The sequence below is a fragment of the Betta splendens genome, chromosome 7 (assembly GCF_900634795.4).
Source record: "Betta splendens chromosome 7, fBetSpl5.4, whole genome shotgun sequence".
In the NCBI taxonomy this organism is placed as follows: domain Eukaryota; kingdom Metazoa; phylum Chordata; class Actinopteri; order Anabantiformes; family Osphronemidae; genus Betta; species Betta splendens.
In genome coordinates this window covers 4,910,332-4,928,810 of record NC_040887.2, presented here as the reverse complement: position 1 = coordinate 4,928,810, position 18,479 = coordinate 4,910,332, and the positions used below count along the sequence as shown (strand labels likewise).

The following is an 18,479-nucleotide window of genomic DNA, read 5'->3' as shown; positions in this document are numbered from 1 at the left end:
TCTTCACCAGAAGACGCTATAACTCATTTGCATTCAATTTGGTGGGGTGTAAAACTCCACCTCCATCATTAACCGTTTTATTTGACTGCATGTGCATGAGACCACAAATGCGAAATACGTCCAGTGTCCTGTGTTGTCATTGGAGTCATCATTCGCTGCTAAATAATTTATCCGTCTCAGATTAGGTCCCAGCATATTTTCTCTCTCCCAACCTCTCCCGAGCACGTTCATTGATTCTTCATTAATTATCTTTTCACTCAGCTCAATTATTTAACCTCACTGGGGTCCATCTGACACCCAGCAGGTGGCCTCCTTAAACAGCTCTGTTAAACAGAGCACTCACCTAACAGGGATCCACCTCCACAGAGCTGCGTCTGGATGAAACGCCGCAGAATGCCTGATCATGTTCGGAGTCAGTGCCGCCCCGGAGGCAGGCGGCTGCGTTGCCCGAGGCCAGGCGGCGGCTGGGCTTTGCTTGTTGGACAGGTTGCAGTCCTGTCGGCCCATTCAAACGCTCTGTTTTCCTGTTGCCGTAGGTGCCGGAGCTTTGCTGGATCTGTTGTGTGCTCACTGGGGAATTTGAATACAAAGAGCACTGCAGCAGTCACCAATTTGCTACCGTGTCCTGCAGATTGTGTTGTATCTTATCAAATAGGCTCGCTCATAAGCTTGACTGTACTGGGAAGCCAGACCTGCAGACTGGGCGCAAACCCAAGGGGCTCCACGCGACAGGGACACACTGAGACGCTCATTTGGAAACAGTGAAAGGGAGACGAGTGGGTTGATGGGATGCTCATGGGTGGAGCATCAGAGAGGCTGGTGGTGAAGGCCGTGATCACATCAGGCACCATGACAATGGACAGTGGAAACCTATTGTTTCAATTCAAGTCAACCAGAAAACACCCAGTCTGTGTTTACAAACCTGATGATGTTGGATGTTGTATTTCTAAGTGGTTGTATGTTAATTGTAGTGCAGTTTGAGGAGTGTGACTCACTCACACGGTGCAAAGCGATGCCAGGGTCTCGGAGGGATGTGCTGAGTGTGGCGGGGCTTCCAAGGGATTCCTACAGATCCGATACCTATTACCTTCACTAAACCCCACTCTGTGAAGCCTTCCTGCTCACACGCCTCGCTTTCCCCGAATCATTGCAGCGTGACAGGCCTTCAAAGCCGGGAGGGCGACTGACTGAAGTGGAGCCCCCTGTTTTTAATTGAACTGTTAACGACGTGCCGTACGAGTCCGGCGTTAGCGTTAGCGTTAGCTCGGCGTTAACGCCACAGCAGATTAGACGAAGCAGTTCGGAAACATGATGAATCCGTGCGTCCTGGGACGTGATATCACCCACTGCTTTAATCATTCTGTTCCTAATTCGCTGTCAGGCGCAGATGAGCTTCACGCCGCTTAATATTCTAACTTTGTAGTGCGGCTCCATTCTTCAGAAGAGACGTTTCACTTCATTAACAGGCACGTGAGCCGCTCACCTGCTCCTTCTCGCTCTCATGCTGCGTCCCTGTGCACCTATACTGATATTCATAATGCCGTGTGCATTGTAGACAAACAGATACCGGCTCGCCCCCCATTTACTCTCTTCCTTGTCTCATGGACTCCTTTAATAGCTCAGATAAAGGTCAACTTATTTCACACAGTGGTGTTAGAATGTCATCACTTGCTGTAATGACCGCTACCTGCATTAACTTTCCCAGTACAGAGGCATACTGTAGATACGGCACAGTGAAATATAATTAGTCTTAGAGCGAAGGGAACAGATTGAAGAATTCGCTCCATGGATTCAAGTTCTTGCTGTTTTTCTAAGCCTATAAACAATCTGAATAGAGTAATTCACCTCTGTTTAAAAGCATTTGTTCAGATAAATCATTTCCATTCATTCTATGCATCGTGTGATTATTGCGCTGCAGTTTGAAGCTAATAATACACAGCAGTCCACTGCACAGTTCAATGCCAGTTGCTTGTCGCCATGTAATCCCGGGACTCCCAGAGGAAACTTATTCAATAAATATTCTATTTCCACAATATGACCCCTGTTCCCTGCCTCGCTGGAGTGTGCTGGAGTCCCCTAGGTAAGTTTAACAGCTACTTTTCTATTGTCTCCGCTCTAAGAGGTCAGTATATCACAGTGAATGAACCCTGTCAGTTTTATTACCAGTGGAGCACAACACCACAGATAAAACAGACTCCATATACCCCCACACCTCCCTGGCCTCACAAAACAGCCTTGCTTGATCAGTTTGTTCCTCCAGGCCCCCTCCCTCCTTCGTCAAACCCTCCAGCCCTTGTTTTTGTTGTGTGTGTGTATGTGTGTGTGTGTGTTTCACCTCATTCTTTTTTTTTGTCCATCCCTGTCTGTCTTCTGAGCCACACATCCGCCGGTATAGAAAATGACACTGCAGCTGCTCCCCACATCCCCACCATCACAAGCACCCCCCCCCCCCCCCCCCCCGAGCGCTGTGGCCCCCACGCTCCCAGGCGTGTTTACCGGAGGCCCTATAATGAAAGGGCTAGGCGGAGACGGAGACAGCCACGGGCGAGCCCTGGGGGCCCTGCCTCACGGCTCACAACCCTCCAGCTCCAGGATCAGCGCAGTGTGCTGCCGGGTTCACACGGATCCGTCTTCTCTGTTGGCTTCCTGTCCTAATCCTACCTTGGCTCTCTGATGCCTCTCTGTCTGTCCAGTGTTTAATAGATATAGACTTGCATTATTCATCTGTGCAACAAATGCGTAATATACACATATGTCGATGTAAATGTATTGGAAATAATACCTGGGCTGAGTTGGAATCTTTACACTGTACAAAATCCAACAGCAAATCCCTGCATTACATCATGAAAATCAGAGATTGTCACAGTGTTTGGCCAATATAATGAGCACAATGACATGGGGCTGCTGGGAAGTCACAACGTCAACCCTGTCAGAAGCATCCACACATGCAAATGGGGTATTGGCTGTCACTACACATTCAAGCAGAACAACAATATAACCTTTGCACATGACAGTGGATTGCTTCTCTTATTGAGAGTTGGTTTGTAAAAAGGGTAGATGTTTAAATACACCAAGCATTCACAAACAGTCAAATTTATGTATTTAACGGAATATATTTGGTAGTAAAAAACACTGCAAATACATAGAAGTCAACCAAATGCACTATAAATACTGACAACACAACCAGATTATGCAGTGCAGCTGTTTGTGTATTTCCCTTTGTTTATTAGTTTGCTTTGCTGGCCCTGAGGTCTACACAGTCTAAAATCTGCTGAAATGAGACTGTTGTAGAATCCAAACACCAGCAATGGTTGGTTTTAATTTGAATTTGTAAAGCCTGCTCTCACCAGGGCCAAATGTATGGGTGCAGAGGGGGAAACATCATTCTTAGTTACAGTAATTCAGGCTCGGTTGCTCTGTGATTGACTGTTTTCAAATTGATGCATGCTCGTTGGGGAAAAAGGAGTCCCAGCGATGGGAATGACATGATGGTAGTTGAATTGCAGATCATATTCTGTGGCTGTCATGGAAATGTGCGTGGCCTGTCTGGGCTGCTGACATAGATTGAGCGCTCCCACCGTGGATGGACACTGAGCCAGACACAAGGCCAATGATGGCTGACATATGTCTGATGATTGGAGCTGCTACACCAGAATTATTGATATATCATACTTAGGAGGTTTTGTAACGCTGCCTCGTCTTCGATACTCCTGGGATTTATTTTATTTTAGTAATAATAAAATATTTACCACAAACAAATTAACTGACAAATTCAGTTCCCTTTTACAATAGTAACTCTAACTAGATCTACATAAATGTTCACAATTAACCAAGCTATTTAAAGATGTTAACAAACAAGCAAAGATGCACTGCTGCTGGGTCAATAAGACCGAACTCACACATGGCATGCCAATGTAAAGCTGTCTGGCTCAGGCGTAGCCACTCGATATCGTGCATATTGAGCTGGACCAAGATCATAAGCAACAGGTCAATAGCTGGTGCGGATAGCGATGCTGTTTCGTGGCTGAGCTGGTTTCCCCACAGACGACCTGTTGCTCCCAGTGGGTCCGCTTATCTCCACAGCCCAATCAGGTCTCCACCCACCGGCGCTAAGCCACAGCTGATCAATAGGAGGCACAATGTCTGTGTTTTCCGTCCCCCTCTGGGGTCAGAGGTCACGCTCTCGTCTGTTTCTTTATCCACAGTGAATGCGGAGGCGACGTCACACCTTGAAGGCTGTTAATAAAAAATTTTGCCAAAGCTTGACAAAACTAAATGTGATAAAGGAAGAGAATGGGATTGTTCCGTTTGCTTTTAAAGGCCTGGAGCTGTTAAGTACAAGTGACTGTGACATTTGGAAGTGTTTGTTCACTTGTGCGCGTGTTCTAATTGTCAATGCGCGCGTCCTCTGCGGCTGACAGGTGAGAGCCAGCGCCATCGCTCAGGACGCTGATCAGAATTACGACTACGCCTCCAACAGTGTGATCCTGCATTTGGACGTGGGCGATGAGGTGTGCGTGCAGCTGGACGGAGGGAAGGTCCACGGAGGCAACACAAACAAGTACAGCACCTTCTCCGGCTTCCTCATCTACCCAGACTGAGCCTAATCCTCCCTCGCTGAGAGGGGAGCGGTCAGAGGGAGACAGAGCCACACTCACATGTATGTATGCAAATTCATGCAGACACATACATACACACACACACACACACACACACACACACATACACGCCCACACATCATGAGATTTACAACAGGCTAGTGTGGCTCAAACAAAAATCAAAGAGAAGTGGGATTAAGTCAAATCGTGTGAAATTGAGCCAGTCATCATGAGCCGCCACATTTATTGGCTCCCATTGTGTGCAAATAGAAATTTCTGAATATGTACAGTACGGTGTAACTGCACATAACTTGCACGTTGTGGCTCTGAAATGTCTCAAGTATTATAATGTGTTTCATATTAACTGACGTCGTGAGAGCTGGAGTCACCATCAGTCTGACGGCGGGAGTGCGACTAAACGAGCCGCCCAAGATGACAAACGCACACTTAATGTATTCCAATCTGTAACAGCATCCACCACGTACCTGCTCACTCATCCCTATGACCTCTGATCAAAGGCCCTCCTTTCTGTCGGAAGTGATCTATGTGAAATATTTTGGCCCGTGCTTCAAAGAGAAGCGCAGACGACGTGGATTAAACCTTCGCTGCGACAGCCGCCGACTGAGACCATCTCCACGAACGCACACGTTTGAATTTTGCTTTCCTGTTCATCATCATGACAAGACACGTGAACACGCGTCACGGACGGCACGTGGTGTGGTGAAGTTCGCCAGCTAGCTTTTATTTTGGCACTATTCTGTGTGCGTGCATGTGAGTGTATGTCACTGCGTTTGAGTGGATATAAACAGACACTGGGGCAGAAAAGACGTGAATGCTGCAGCGTTTTACTGACATTAAATGTTGTATAATATGTTACAGAGCCATGGCTATAATTAAACTGCTATACCTGCTTAGTACTTTATTTTTGAGAGACCTGTCAGAGTGTTATCACATGTATAAACACAGTAATCTTGAGATGGGCTGTCTGGAATGTGGAATAGGTCGAGTAGATAATATTCCTATTAAAACACTTACTGGATACCTACTTTGTCTGCGTTCTTGTTGTGGCTGAGCGAAGCCACGTACAGGTTAGACTCATAAACACATGCATTCCCTTGCTCACTTTTCTTTGCGGTGGCCATTTGGATTGACGGCGGAGAATTGGAGAGATGACACGGCTGCGTGGACTTAGAGCCCAGATCGAATCCTGCGACAACATGGATTTCCAATATATCTTAAGACACAGTCTAAGACACAAACATTAATACCTCTCTATCGATCCAACCCTTTAATACACACAGGATCTACAAAATCCAGCCACTTTCTGAATGTAACAATGAAGTGATCAATTGTACAAACAAAACATAGCGCTCCAGGGTTTCATACAGTCACTCGTGTCATTTCTTATTAAAGTTTCAACCAAGGTAATTTGTTGCAAGGCCCATCTGCAATGGGAAATACATTTTGGCAAAAAGAGAATTTAATTATGGTATACAGTACACACACACATAGTCTCTCTCTATATATATGTCCCTCATAACACCAATGTTGGAAAGGCTAAAGAGTTGATTTGGGCATTTTTGCCCGAAGAACGTCTTAATTGATTATTAGTTGATGTCAATTATTTGCCTCTTTTTTCGTCCTTCCTTTTAATCATAATGCCATTCCAGCCATGACACTGTGGGTGTCATTTTATTTCATGCACACTTAATTACAGGACTTTATTAAAGGAGTCATCATCTTCAAACTGCTACTTGAGCAGTTCCTAAAAGAGGGAGAACCACCATCGCCGCGTTACTGAGAATACCTCTCACATTATTGGCTAAAAGTGAAAATATCTAATTAGAGTGGAGAACTGACGGTATTCTGGACTTAAAGGATTTTGGTGAATCTGTTGCGCCTGAGAGAAGGAGGGATGTAGCTGCGCCGTGCCTGGGCCCAGCCCCCGGCCGATTCCAGTTGAAAGTTAATTGGATGGGGTGAGGTCTGAGACAGGCTGCGCTGAGGCCCATTAGTGATTCCCCTGTCGAATGCAGAGCCATGAGGATCACAGACTCACAAATAGGAGGATTAAAATAATCAATAGCCTTGACTTCCATCGACTACACACATACACACACAGAGAGTAATTAGTGGACAACCTATTCAGCAGTGGACTATGACACCCTTCTGACCCCCCAACACACACAGGCTCCACAATGGTAGCTGCGGTGCCTAATGAGGGGAAATAGTTGTGGCTGCTTGTGAGGAAAATGAAAAGGTCAGGAAGACACCAAACAGCTTTCTATGGCTTATATAGAAGCACTTTGTTAATCACAGGTTGAAGATTTACAACATGGTCACAAAAAACATTCATCCTGAAATTTTGGCTCCATTAAAATTTAGAGGCAAAAATAGACTAATTTCATTCGCAGTAGCATAGGATATACCGTGGTGTTAAACGCGTCAGTTTAATCTTTTCACTTTCAGAAGCAACACTGCCCCCTTGTGTCCACACAGCAACAGTACCAAATAGACAGAATTACCTCATTCCTTTTAATCGAACACCCAAGATATTTTTAAGGAAATGTTTATTTAAAAGCAGCAACATAGCTGGGAAGTCAAAACGCATGAAATGTTTCTTACTACCAACATGGCTTTGACTTTGCCGCAGAATTAAGAACACGTTTCTCAGCCAAAGCAAGTTTAATCAATGATACAGTAAAATATGTTGCTGACAGTATTCTGTATACATATATTAAAGTCCCTTTTACACTGATTCTAGTATCAATAGTTACAGTGTATCACCATCAATTTGTGTTTACTCCAGTGCTGCATATTAGAATGGAATTGCAAACAATGCAAGCACATAATGAATCCAGATTGGAGACTGTGTGAACTGTCTGAACACCAATGGCCAGAATCATCATCTTGTTGGGGGAATGTGAAGGCACTTAAACAAAACTAATTCAGGATAAGGGCTGGAGATGTAAAAGCCAGATGCAAAAAAGGGGCAACAGGTAAAAAAAAAGGGATGTCTTTGTCTTCACCCGTTCATCACCATCCTGACCAGTTCTGTAAAACAGATAAAGGCAAATGTAAAATTTCATGATGCACATGTCAGAGATTTTCTCAACAGCTACAGCATGTGGAGCTATGCTCCAACCCTCATCCAGCCAAGCGCTGGGTGGGAGATGCTGTATCTGGAGAAAGATCTCCAAAGTCCTGCTCATCCAGACAAAAAGAGTTGAAATGGGTACCGAGGGAAATAAAAGGTGAGGTTAACAGTCTTTTTCATATTCAGCCTAAGCACTTGGCTGTGTCTATGATCCAAGAATAGCTGTTAGAGAAGCCATCTCTGCTTTACGTTTCGCTCTGGCTGAGAAGCAGAGAAAAGAGAAGATTAAAAAGGGAGCTACAGTCCAGTCAAAGCGGCCAGCTAAAAAAAAATATATAATCAGTAGAGAAAACAATCAGCATTAAAGCAACTCATTGCCACTCTCTGGTTAGTAGAAAAGGGGACTGGTCCACCCTCAAAAAAGGTGGCTATACTGAAATATGAAAACATCTGCAACTCACATTTAATTCAATGGCTAAGGAAAGAACAGCCCATATGACACCAACAGAAGGAAAGGCCTATCAATATACCACCAATGACATGCACCACTGTAATCTGCCCAAAATGAGCAGACCGTGGCCACCAGGCTCTCTCTAAAACAGGCCAGTTTCTTCCTTGTGTGTCCACCATTTCCCCTTAGTAACTGAGGGGGGTTTCAGACACATGCAGAGGGCCATGCTGCAGCCAGGGGACAAGACAGAGGGCTGCAGGAAAGAGAAACAAAACAGCAGGAGGCTACACATGGGTCAGAGCCTTAGGATGAAAGGTGAGAGGGACCACCAGGCTTCCCACAGGCACCTATGCAACAGCTCCCGTTTCCCCAATATGAAGAGAGCAACTGTAGCTGATTAGTGTTAGGATGGTCTGATGGGAAGGAATATTTAGTAACTAAAAGGTAGGAAAGCCTGGAGGTGCAGCCTCACAGTATACCCAGTGACCGTACCATCCCTCAGCCTGACATGATGTGACGAACAAATGCTGTGGAGGAAGAACAGTTAACAGACTGTAAGTTGACCACAACTTAATTATAAAGACCATTATAAAGACCCAAACCAAGAGTAACAACCTTTTAAGTGCCTAAAATATTTCCAATTACTTGTTAAATGACTTATGTTGGCAACTGCACAATATCTCACTTCTACTGAACATAAGCACACGGATTTGTTGCCACATTGGGAATGGGGAACAGTTTCTGGTTACGGCCTCAGACAGACTCAGCCTGTAGACAGCATCGTTCTTCTTGACAGTTGCTTCATTTTTTTTACCTCACCTTCATAATTGATGCATCCATTTGCATCTTCATGTCCTGCCACAAGCATCTCCACTTCCTCCTCTGTCATTTTCTCACCTAAAAAAAAATTCAAAATAAAGTTTGATTAGTGAAGGATTTAGGAGATTTTTTGGCAAAAGAAGCTATTTAATAAATCAGAATATTATTACAATTAATGTTATATATTACATATAGAGCACAATACATTTCTGATGACAGGTACACTGGTGCTTGCAGTTAATATGTACACATTAATAATTCAAGAGTAAAACTTGCCTAGTGTAGTGAGGACATGACGTATCTCTGCTCCCATTACTGTGCCATTGCCCTCCTTATCAAAGACACGTAATCCTTCCACAAAGTCTTCCATGGATCCCTGATCTTTATTCTTTGCAATTGCCTGGAACATAGGCAGGAACTGCTCAAAGTCAAGCATCTTGATGTTCATCTCTGTGAAAAGAAACAAAGAACCCAATAAATAAGTCAGGTCTGAATTTTTATCTCAATACATACATATCACTTCCTCTCACCGTCAGCCTTAGGGTTGCCCAGGACCTTGAGCACCTCAGCATTGACAGGGTTTTGCCCCAGGGCCCGCATGACATCTCCGCACTGACTATAGCTGATCTTCCCATCTCCTGTTCTGTCAAACAGCAGGAATGACTCCTTAAACTCTGTAGGACACAAAAGGTGCATGACAAAATTAAACTGAAGATAATAGGTTAAATGATAAATATATATGGAATAAAAAAAAAAAAAATACACACACACACACACACACACACACACACACACACACACACACACACACACACACACACACACACACACACACACACACACACACACACACACACACACACACACACACACACACACACACACACACACACACACACACACACACACACCGCACCAAAAGGATATGAAAACATCAGACAATAAGAACAAGCAGGCTAATGAAGACAGAAGCTGTGAGAAGTGGTTAAACTCTGGTTTTGCCTTTTTTTTTAAAGCAAGCAGGGTCCAAAACACCATAACGAAATGCCCATCTCTAAAGACCTCAAACAAACCCTTACATTTACAATAATACAGGTCGTACATCACATGTGCGTGAAAATGTGGCGTGGTTTTGTTCAAAAAGTCTAAAGTCAAAAATAAGTATCATTTACAAGCTTTAATCTGTGACTCCTGTCTATCTATACTTATCTGGATAGTCCAACAACTGCTGGTCAGCATCGCACCAATTATTCTTTTAAAGCTTCATTTGATACCCATGATGTTTTCCAACTCCACTTCAACATGAATATTTAATAATCTTAGCTACCCAATACAGCAGTGAGCTATACAATCCACATCAAGCTTTCCTTGAACAAAAACTGAGCATTGTTGTTGTGGACTATACCTAATCAACTGCCATTAATAAAGATTAATTCAACAGTGAAATAGTAATGAAGGCAGGGGATTACTCAATATCTGGGTGGTGCACTGTTCCAGATGTTATAGACAACTTATTCTTCCCCCAAAAAAGCTCAGGCACTGTTGTGTAGCTTTTCCTGTTCTCAGGAATGTGCCTCTTCCCTTCTGGCCTGCGAGCACTTTTCCTAACACCATATTTGGTATTGGAGGAGTGGAGGAAAGTAGGAGGAGAGTAAGATTAGCTATAGCCTATTATGTCAACGACGATTAAACAAACCAGCTCCTGGACAAAAACCATCCAGTGCTGCATCCAGCACCAAAAAAGGACACGCTTGTGGAGATGAGCCATTTAAAAAGATAACAGGCAAAGTAACACACTACAGATGACTACAGTCTAACAATGCAAGACTTTATGAAAACAGAAATACACTGTTTGGTTTCGCGGTTAACGTACGAATAAACACAAACAAAACACTGCAATACACCGTAAAGCTGGTAAGGGTCTTAAGGTTACATGTTTGATGTGCCAAGCAACTTTAACTGGCATTTACAACAATGTGTCTACAAAAATCTACATGCTGATAACACCCTAAACACTTAATATTGCCATCCGCCATCAAATCTGCACACTTTTGGGCCTTTCGACTGACTTACCATGGATCTGTTCCAGGTTAAATTCAATCTGAAAAGGACAAGCAGTTGCAAGTGGGAAGTGATGAAAACGTAAGGAAATAAAAGGAGGAAAACTTAGCGTTGAGCCACGACTACCAAGTTGAGCGAGGCGGGCATAGAGCAGGATGATAGAGGAAATACAGGACCAAGTGTCACCTGAACCCAGCAAGAAGAAAAACATGCAAAACAGAACATAATAAACGCAAACTTAAAACTCACCAGCGATTTGATCTTCCGCGAAGTCAGACTGTTCAAAGAGAAATCAGGCTGCATGAAAGAGGTTCCTTACACGGCCAAACGCTAGCTTAAAGTCCGACTCCTTTATAATCACTTTGTCAATTAGCTAGATTAAACCAAACATGGTACTACACAACTACAGCATTCTGAACAACAAATAACGTATACGCAAGCGTTGTGTCGGCATTAAGGAAAATACTGTAAGCCTGCTAAATTTATCTACGACTAGCTAACGTTAGCTTCTCAGAAGTTGCACTTCCGCTAGTAGCCAGCGATCATTTCAGACATTCAAATGCATCTTAACGCTCGTAGCGTGCTAAAGCTGTTTTCTTCCAAAGCCAACACTTGGAGATAAACACACAAGAAGGGTGGAAATACGAGTTAAGTCGAGCGAAACGCAAAACCCACCATGGCTGTATCTGCTGAGGTGTGTCCGAAACGGCAGACCAAAGAATGTGACGGCTATGAACGACGCGCAGAGGGAGAAGCCTCTGGCGGTTCTGCGTCATGACGTCGGCCTTGCGTCATGACGTCGACACGCACAGCATCTCAGCTGAATCGTTGGCAGAGAGCGTCGCTCCATATATAGAAGCAGAGAGCTGGGTTTGTCCTGCGATCCACTCACCTCCTTTATTGACCTAAAACTCGCTCAACAATTTATTTTATTTTTAAGGTGATACATTCATGGATCAATACCTTTAATTACTCTGTCCTAACTACTCGTTTTTTTTACTTTTAACTACTCATTTTTACAAGCGTTTTGACCTATCTGCAATTCAGGTTTTATTGATTATTGTTAAAGTGTTATCGTGTCATGCTATCTGTCATTTTGTGTTTTGAAATTGATCCACGATATCTCTTGAATACAGGAGTAATGGATAACATTATGCTGGTGAGATCGTAAATTGACTGCACATATTTCAACAGCTTAGCACAGTGTCCTTCCCCTCGGAGATTCTTGTCTCTTGTCACACGTGTGATTCCACAGTAAGTGGAAGTGGGTGTCTAACATGACCCACATATCCTCACAGGCTAAATGGGACACAGCATTATGTCATGCAGCACACACAGTTAAAGAGGCGCTTGAAGATGGAAGCATAGCTAAAGCCTTTGGCAAACCTAAAGCAACTGAGTGCTGCAAACTCTAATGTGGGACAGATTTAGATGTAAATAAAATAGTGTCATTTACAATTTGTTCCATGCTTGACATGTTTTTGCCTTACAATATACTTTGATGGCATTATTCAATGTAAAAATGTATCTTTTTTTTACAGTGGTCATGATATCAAAGCGATTCACTAGATAGTTTCTGACATTTACAACGGAGGAGCGCTTGTTGTTATCTCTACCCAAATTCTTCCAAAGTCTGTTTGGACTCAGAATACTAATATTTGCTTAATAGCAAATCCCTAATCTGTGTTTCTACTCACATTCACTGTATGTACAATGTTTGGCAGTCTATTTTAGGACTGCCCCACATTAGGTTTGTAACCCAAATAATACCACCTCACTCACCTCTAAAGTAGCTGGGTCAAATGGAGAATCTGAGGGACGCAGCATCCGAGGCTTCTGCTCTGGAACTGATTTTGGAGCAGCAGGAGTCACAGGTAGGCAGGGTAAGGGGGACCCAGTCTGGGCTCGGTCTCTGGTGGAGGAGACTTCTTGATGGAGGGTTCTCTTTTAGGAGCCATTCCCCAACAAACACGGTGTCACACCTCTGCACCAGCTGCTGAAAAGAGATACAGTATGGAGCTATGCGGTAAAGTGTGCCAGCTGTGTATAAGGCAGGGAGGGGGTAGATGAGAGCAGAACAGGTTGATGATGCTGATAGTGCTCTCGGGGGCTGGAGATGGATTTATGGAATGAGTGAGTGAAGCAAACCGTAGGAGGAGTCAAGATGGAAGGCTGACTGTAAAATAAAGAGAGAGCTGATCTGCAAAGACTCGCAGCTGTTTGACTTGCAAACACACTTACAGTATCTGGGTCAGAAATGTGTGTGAAGGAGTGAAACAGCCCTCGCAGTTCTCTGTGTTACACCAACATATTCTGTGTGTAAAATGCAACAACAGGTGTAATAATATGAGGTACATGTTTGTTACTATTTATTGACCTATAATGCAGCTAATTTAAAGTATTTCTATATGGTAACACATAAATAAATTGTCTCCTGTCTTTTTCTCTGGGAATGGACAAAGTTCCCAGCAACATTGCTACTTTACATGTTGAGATGATGATGATGCTAGTAGTGTCAGTGGAGGTGGGATGCAACTTTTTTTTATTCATTCAAGCAGAGTGAATGTTTTTTTTAAACATGTAGAGTACTGTTTACCAGTACTTAAGCCTATTATAGCTTAAGTTAACTTTTCTACTTAGCCCTATTGTGCTATTGTATACTACAGTACAGACTTTACTAAAGTACTGCAAGTGCTAATCTTGTGTGATTGGCTAATCACACATGATTAGCACATGATGTGGCTAATCAATCGTACAATCAAAAAAGTAGGAAGTAGTTCGGAACAAAACCACTAGATGGCGCTATTGAACAGCAGGAAAAACACTGGTTTATCTAAGGAAAAAACTGTGGCGCAGTTTAATCTAAAAGAGAAGTACATCACTACTACTACTACTACTAATAATAATAATAGTAACAATAACAATAACAATAACAATAACAATAACGATAATGATAATGATAATGATAATGATAATTATTAAAAACATCAATGATTCCATAAGTAGTTGAGTAATTAATTTATGCCTAATTGTTCCGTCACTGAGTAATAAAGAATTAAACGTAACGTCACTGATTAACAACCTCTGGCGTCACTCTACCAGCTCCTCCAATAATCAATGCTTCACTCGTCAGCGGATTTTGGGCTCAATCCATCGCGCGTTCAATAGACCCTGAAATCACCGTTTATGCGGCTGCAGCGTCAAAACAATAGCCGCATAAGACCCTTGCTGGGAGACCAACGGCACTTCTGGCGCTTTATTGGCAGATCGAACATGCAAAATAAGGCGCAACAAGACCTCCCAACAGAGTCACTCACCAAGAGCACTGGAAACAAAATAAGCAGAGAAGCAGCATTACGGTCAGCGGCGCAATAAAGCAACTCCCATTATTCTTTAATATGTAAATGTTACTGGATTCAGTCAGCCTGCTGCCTATTCACTAGCCAGCTGATTACGGATGAGTCGGCCGAGCAGACAGCTCAGTGTCAACGAGTTTAAGAAGATTAGCAGTGCCTCACGTTTGCCTCAGCATTTGCAACAATAATCCACTGAAAAGGCTAATAATAATTATAATAATGATCAAAAACAACAGGAATGCTTTGTGATTAGATTATCTATAAATGCTTTAAAATTCTATAATGGCAGGTTCTTCATAACATCTGAAATCAATGTAAAAATTTTAAAACACTTAATTATAAACCCCCCCCTTCTTCATTTTGTGCGCAGTGTTTTGAAAGCAAATTCAATTATTCCAACTTAAAGGAAATGTTTCGACACGTCCTCTGAGGTGCCCCAACTGACTAATGAAATTATGGCACTTCTCCCAACCAGCGTTATTCAGAGTCACCCCCGCTACAGCAAATCTCCAAACCACCTGATTTATTTTTAATGATATTACTCCCCTCAGTCGGCTGTGTCATGGTAATAATCGTGGCTGCTCCAGCTGCCTCTAGATCACATTAGCCAGGCTTAATATTGACAGTGCCGAGCCACTAAACAATGAGGCTGTGGGGATAGGGAGCTTAGAGGCTGCCTAGCCAATGGGCATACTGCAGGAGGTAGAGGAGGCAGAGGAGGCGCAGGCCAGGATGCTCCCGTTCCCTGTGCCCCGGAGGACTGGCACCATCATTAGGCAGCTTCTTCTATAGTCCTGTGGAGCTTTAAAGCCACCCATACCCAATCCAGACGCCACGCCAGACATAAAAACCCACCGACGGGGGACAATAAAACTAGTGGCAACTTGATTCCCTGCTTTTCTTTCAGCCTGCGTGGAGGAGGCTGCCAGGAGAGCGGCTCAGCAGCTGCATCTCACGACGGAGTCTCAGGTAGAGCCGCTGTGTTATAGCGGCCATCACCTAATGAATGTGCATGGTCAAACTAGTGTCAGTTTAAGAAATGATTCAATTTAATAAAGCATGTGTGAAATATGTTTTCAATTTAGAAATGATTAACAATAAGCACTAAAACACAATCTAAGAAGAAGCCAGCGGTCTGATTTGATTAGAAAAGTGCTTTCATCCGTTAGTCTAATTTATGTTGCAGACTTGTCTAGTTGCCGTATTTGCATAATGGTCGCACTGGGAATCAGAGTAGGCCACTTGTGGGACACTTGCACCTGATCACAGAGACACTGTGGCTCTTTGCCAATCACACCTCCGCGGCTCATCCTCTCGTTTGGAAGTCACCTGTATTTGTTTGTCTACTTGTCAGGTTGCTCGGCATCGGGTGAACGTCCTTGTACTCGGAGGTTCCGTCTCGTGTCCCGAATCGTTGTTTGGACGGCGGAGGATTTTGAATGGGGGCCCACAGATTACTGCCGTTGATTAGTAGTTGGGTGTAATCCTTTCAGTCCCTCTCTCTCCAAAACACCCCTGGGATATGCCCGTCTCCCTGAGGACCAGCAGCATGGCAGATGGATCCTCCTCCCCCCTCTGCACCCCCCCCCCCTCCTCTAACAGCACACCCAAAAACACTGATGATGTCCTGGGACGGAGGCTGTAAAGTATCCTGAATATGAAACCACAGGCACCTTTGTTTAATGGCTCTCTCTCCACTTAGTGAGAATTGCCCTAAGGCCTGATTCCCATTCTGTAGCTACATTTCAGTCGGATTGGAATGTGTTCCAAACGCATTAGCCCAAAGGAAGAGGAATAAGTGCCACGCAATCTGCTCTTATTGCCTGGATGAATGGCTGCTAGATCTTATCAAAACTCACTTTGTGATCCTGGAGACTCTAGGTTGTTGACATCAGCGTTCTATGGACGTGACAACCCATTTTACAAAAAAATGGACAGTCTTCAGTCACACGGGGGATTATGTTCCAGCAGATGCAATAACTGTGTCTGTGGCACCTAATCTTATTTCAGTGTGCAGGCATCCTATCTGCACAATATGTACTTTTTGTACTTTAAAGGCATAAAATGTCCGCATATGACGAAGTACGAGAGATTTAACTTGAGTTTAAAGCCCACGGTTCATAAGCGTGTGTCTGTGTTAGAGCACGGATGCTCCCCGGTGTGTAGCAGCACAGTCAGTGGGCCTGTCACTTCCTCCCTGAGGAGAATCTCAGTCATATTCAGCCTCAATGAGCAGAAAGTAGGGAGGACTGAGCCCTGGGACACACACACACACACACACACACACACACACACACACACACACACACACACACACACACACACGTGTGCACAAGTTGCATAAAGTTAATTTTGCACATGAAATATTGCATTTGAAATGTGGCTGAAAATATTAAACAAACAGGGATGTTTACATGCATTTTGCCTTTTTTTTTTTATAAAACAACAGTACAATTTTATCTCCTTAGCCTCACCACCCTGCGCTACATCACCCCACCCCCTCACACGCCCGAGCCCCTCACAAATCCACGCTCCTTCCACCATCTTTTATGATCACTACAAGGGGCTCAGGTTTCAGAAGCGGACCAGGGAGCATGTGTGTTGAGCTTTAATTCCCATTGTATTCGTGCAGTCTTAGTGTGTGTGCGCGTCTGTGTTTCAGCGAAGGAGGGAGAGGGAGACAGAGATGAAGAAAAAGACAGGAACAAGGACCCATCTGTCAGCACAGTGCACGAATCCCTCCCATTCCACTCTGAGTCCCAGGGGGCGAGAGCGAGAGTCAACTCACTTGTGGCGGTGTTTGTAAGAGGAGGGTTCCCCCATTAATGGCAACAACACCACTTAAAGAGTGGATGTGAGGCTGGTCGTATTTTGACATTCTTAACTGGAATCAATAAAATCACTCCAGATTCCTGCTGCATCTTCCCAGCAAAAGAATAGTGATAAACTCCAGAACTTTTGTTTTCACATGCACTTTAAGTATGTCAGTTTGAGATCATGCAAACTCATCAGAAGTTCAGATTCAGATCAGATGTGTTCACCCTGACCTCTTCCGGGAGGTTGGCTATCTATGTTACTGCGTAAATGGGAGCAATTCCCTTTTCGTTAGTCACTCAGTCATTTGGGAAACCAGTGGGGATTGTGGGAGACTGAGAGGGTCTAATTCCCAGTGCAGGCTGCAGGTGTGGTGGAGGCCATGCTTATACTCGGGGGAAGGAGGGGTAGTTTATGTGTGTTTGGGGGCAGGAGCGCACCTACCTGGGGAGTTTTGGGCACATCACATCCGATGATGTGTTGTTGTTGTACACATGTCATGTCTGGTCTTCATGTAGCCCCTCACACACAAACGGCACGCTTTTCTGCACGTCTTTGGGGCCAACGCACTGACCAGGAGTGACTGGAGTCGTTATGGAGGTGGATAAACGCTGTTTCAGCACGAGACTTCGTCTTGAGCCAGCGAGTGACGCGTGAGCGTCCAAGCAACAGATGCCCCCACCCCCAGCGCTTCCTACACCCAGCCATCTGTTCGCTTCTGTTCAATAAATCGTTGGATAAGTGCCGGTTTTAACGCGATATTGCCGATTAGCCACGTGACCGTATCTTAATTCGCAGACATAAAAAAAATATTAATGTCAGATTCAGAAACACGGAGAGGAAACAGTGCACTTGGCAAAGTTCAATCTCTCTCAGTCTCGAGCACAGCTGTGCGCAATTGCGCGCACAATGGGATCGATGCGGGGGCACGTGCGACTCGCGAGTCCCCAGTTGTCACTGGTCAGTGATGACAATAGACCCCTGCTGCGCTGCGGCTCGCCACGCACGAGGACCGGCGGGCGCTTATTGTGCCGCGGTATTTGTAGTATGTAAAATGCTCAATATGGATATACAATGAAAGTCATATAAACGTGGTGTTCGTAAACCCCCATCACGCAACAATAAAAACCTAATGTATCATATGCTTAAAGCTCACATTTATAAGTTTATTAGGTTACGTGTCTCCAATCGATCCAATAAACAGTTAATCAGGTTGAGGACGGAATATGGCGCTAAATATGGAAGAAAACAACTGAATGGCTGGTAGAACAACGCACACACCT

The 18,479-nt window shown here is 44.1% G+C and overlaps 2 protein-coding genes across 2 annotated transcripts in view; one reads left to right on the top strand and one right to left on the bottom strand.

The window, feature by feature from the left end:
- The window catches only part of c1ql4a (complement component 1, q subcomponent-like 4), an 8,359-nt gene extending 2,716 nt beyond the window's left edge, over nucleotides 1–5,643 (top strand). The window contains exon 3 of the mRNA XM_029156500.3: nucleotides 4,422–5,643. Coding sequence (XP_029012333.1) covers nucleotides 4,422–4,601 — 180 coding nt within the window. The 3' untranslated portion in view covers nucleotides 4,602–5,643. The remainder of the gene's footprint in view (nucleotides 1–4,421) is intronic.
- Nucleotides 5,644–7,151: 1,508 nt separating this feature from the next.
- On the bottom strand, nucleotides 7,152–12,999 carry zgc:153867 (uncharacterized protein LOC337226 homolog). The gene is given in 7 exon segments (XM_029156501.2): nucleotides 7,152–7,652; nucleotides 8,966–9,043; nucleotides 9,242–9,415; nucleotides 9,496–9,639; nucleotides 11,039–11,066; nucleotides 12,809–12,906; nucleotides 12,909–12,999. Coding segments are annotated over 7 exon segments (627 nt in total). The 5' UTR covers nucleotides 12,985–12,999; the 3' UTR covers nucleotides 7,152–7,623.
- Nucleotides 13,000–18,479: the final 5,480 nt, after the last annotated feature.